Source organism: Trichinella spiralis (genome assembly GCF_000181795.1).
Source record: "Trichinella spiralis strain ISS 195 chromosome Unknown Scfld2898, whole genome shotgun sequence".
Lineage (NCBI taxonomy): Eukaryota > Metazoa > Nematoda > Enoplea > Trichinellida > Trichinellidae > Trichinella > Trichinella spiralis.
The window spans coordinates 1-2,318 of NW_003529837.1; the positions used below are offsets into that span (position 1 = coordinate 1).

At 36.2% G+C, this 2,318-nt stretch overlaps 1 protein-coding gene across 1 annotated transcript; it reads left to right on the forward strand.

Annotated features, from left to right (window-relative positions):
* The first annotated feature begins 459 nt into the window (after positions 1-459).
* Tsp_15899 (UDP-xylose and UDP-N-acetylglucosamine transporter) lies at positions 460-1,806 on the forward strand. Its single transcript, XM_003368208.1, has 5 exons — positions 460-591; positions 679-979; positions 1,292-1,391; positions 1,582-1,657; positions 1,717-1,806. The coding sequence occupies exons 1-5, from the start codon at positions 460-462 to the stop codon at positions 1,804-1,806; spliced, it is 699 nt and encodes a 232-aa protein (XP_003368256.1).
* The last annotated feature ends 512 nt before the right edge of the window (positions 1,807-2,318 follow it).

A 2,318-nucleotide genomic window follows, 5' to 3' on the forward strand; every position in this document is an offset into this window, starting at 1 on the left:
CGTTCGTGTTTGTATCGGATTGCTTTCATCTTCTTTCTTCGGTTTTTATTTTTTGGGTCTTTGAAGTCGTCACGTCTCATGGCATCGTGTGTGTCAGCTGTCTGCTTGCTTGTCGCCGTCTTAGACTCGTGCTTCGGCTACTAGCGTTTTGCTGTTTTTCCCTTTTTTCATTTCTTGGATGTGGTGTGTGTTTGATTTGAGTGTCAGCAATTGGTTGTGTGTAGTTTTTGCTTGTGTGACTTTTCAGTTCTTTTTAAATTGCAGTTACAGATTTGTCATTCTACTCCTTTTTAATTTTAGTTATTATGGATCTTCAGGTAGTGATTTATTCTTGTTGTGAATAATATATGTTAATATCCACATGTCGATATTTTGACTTTCATGCATTCAAATGGGTTTGGGTTGGTTTCATTTGCCATCCAGCTTACACAACAGTTCAATTCGTCAAACGAGCCGATTATGCGCGGCGATCAATTACAACTCTGCAGTACCTTTTTCGAGAAATACCCTTCCTTGGCCAGGGAACAAATTCACTGCCTGGTTGAACAGGTCGGGCGATTGGATTGTCAACGTCTGAAAAATCAAACTCGAGTGAGTGTATTGTGCTTATGTAAATTTTATTATTGTTCGTCTCTCTTGTATGGTATTTGTTTAAATATTACGATCGTGCTGTTTGAGATTATCGAAACAAAGTGTTCGGAAGTGTTGCGGGCGTTGGATATTCTCAAAGGGCAGTGGGAAAAGCGGTTGAAATCTCACGTAGGCGGTGAAGAATCGAAGCGTGAAGTTGGCGAGCAGAATTTTTACGAAGAACCTCGTGCTCTAGCGAAAGCTAAAGCTAAAACGAACCCCGAAGCCAGTGGCCATGATGATGATGATGATGATAGTGGTGATGATGACCCTGGGGCAATGGATTCTCGTCGGCATTCGTACGCCGGCATTAGCTGTTTGCAAATCAACCCAAATGCCACGCTTGACAGTGAGTTGATTTTCAATTTTCTTACAGTTAATTCCATTCATTTCCCTCCCCCCTCCCCCTCCCCCAGTTAAATAGTTCTGAAGTTTCAAATTATTACAACAGGTTGTAATTGTATTCGCGCTAGCTGTAGTTAGTTTCAAAAAAACAGAAATATAAAAATGACAATTAATATAAGCAGAATAACTAATCCCTTCATTGTAGATGTCATCTCCAAAAAGTCTACAAGAAAATGAAACTATAAAATATAACAAGCATCTTCTAATAGGTATATTAAAGAGAAGTTTTTTTCTTATTTAAAATTTTATATTACAGGCGTTTGTATGTTGACATTTGCTTTGGTATTCTCCTCTGCATTAGGCATATCCCAAAAAAAGCTGTACTGTCAGTATGGGAAACATCCCCGCGAAGCCATGTTCTTCGTTGTACGTTATTCTTCAAATCTTTGTAAATATAAATACCAAATTTTCTCATTTAGCACATGTTATCTTTGCCCGGCTTTCTACTTTTCTACAAAGATATTATGAAACATATAAATGTGTTTAATCGATCTGGTAAAATGAATTGAATTTCTGAAAAAGAAATCGTTGCATTAAAATTTTCAGAGCTTATCCATCTCCCGTGGATTGGTTTAGATATTCCACATCTTTGGCTGTTACTGATTCTAGTCGATATCGCACAGTAAGAATGCAAATTCAAATATATACACAGGAAATAATTTTTAAAATAATTTCTTATAGATATATTTGCATTCGATTTGTTTATTACTTGACTGCCAGTTGTTCAACGCTCACCGTCACACTAGTCATAACCATTCGGAAGTTTATTAGTTTGATATCATCAATATTGCTTTTTTTTTTTTTCTGTCCCCCCCCACAACATTGGATAGGCACAGCTCTAGATTTTGGTGGTACTCTGCTTTTCATACAACCATTCAAAAGAAGCAACTCTGATAAAGTGAAAACTAACTAAAGAAAATACTACTCAATTTACAAAATTTTTTACATGCCTCGACATTGATTGATCGATCGATTGATACTCTCATCACAGGCATATATTTCGCTTTGGATAACTTGGTTTAATTTGTGAATTACAACAAAAGAATATATTAAAATTACATTAACTAACATTTAATTAAATCAACTTTTCGCGCTACACCGTTGCGATCAAGCAACAAATTAAACAATACTAACCCAATATATGTTGTGAAATCCCTGCTATATGTTGACGCTGCTAAACCAACACTGATAAGCACATTCGTAACAAAATAAATAATGAGGTCCATGAACAGTTACAGGCAAAGCTGTTGTCTGTATGACAAACCATTAAAACAAAAAAATGG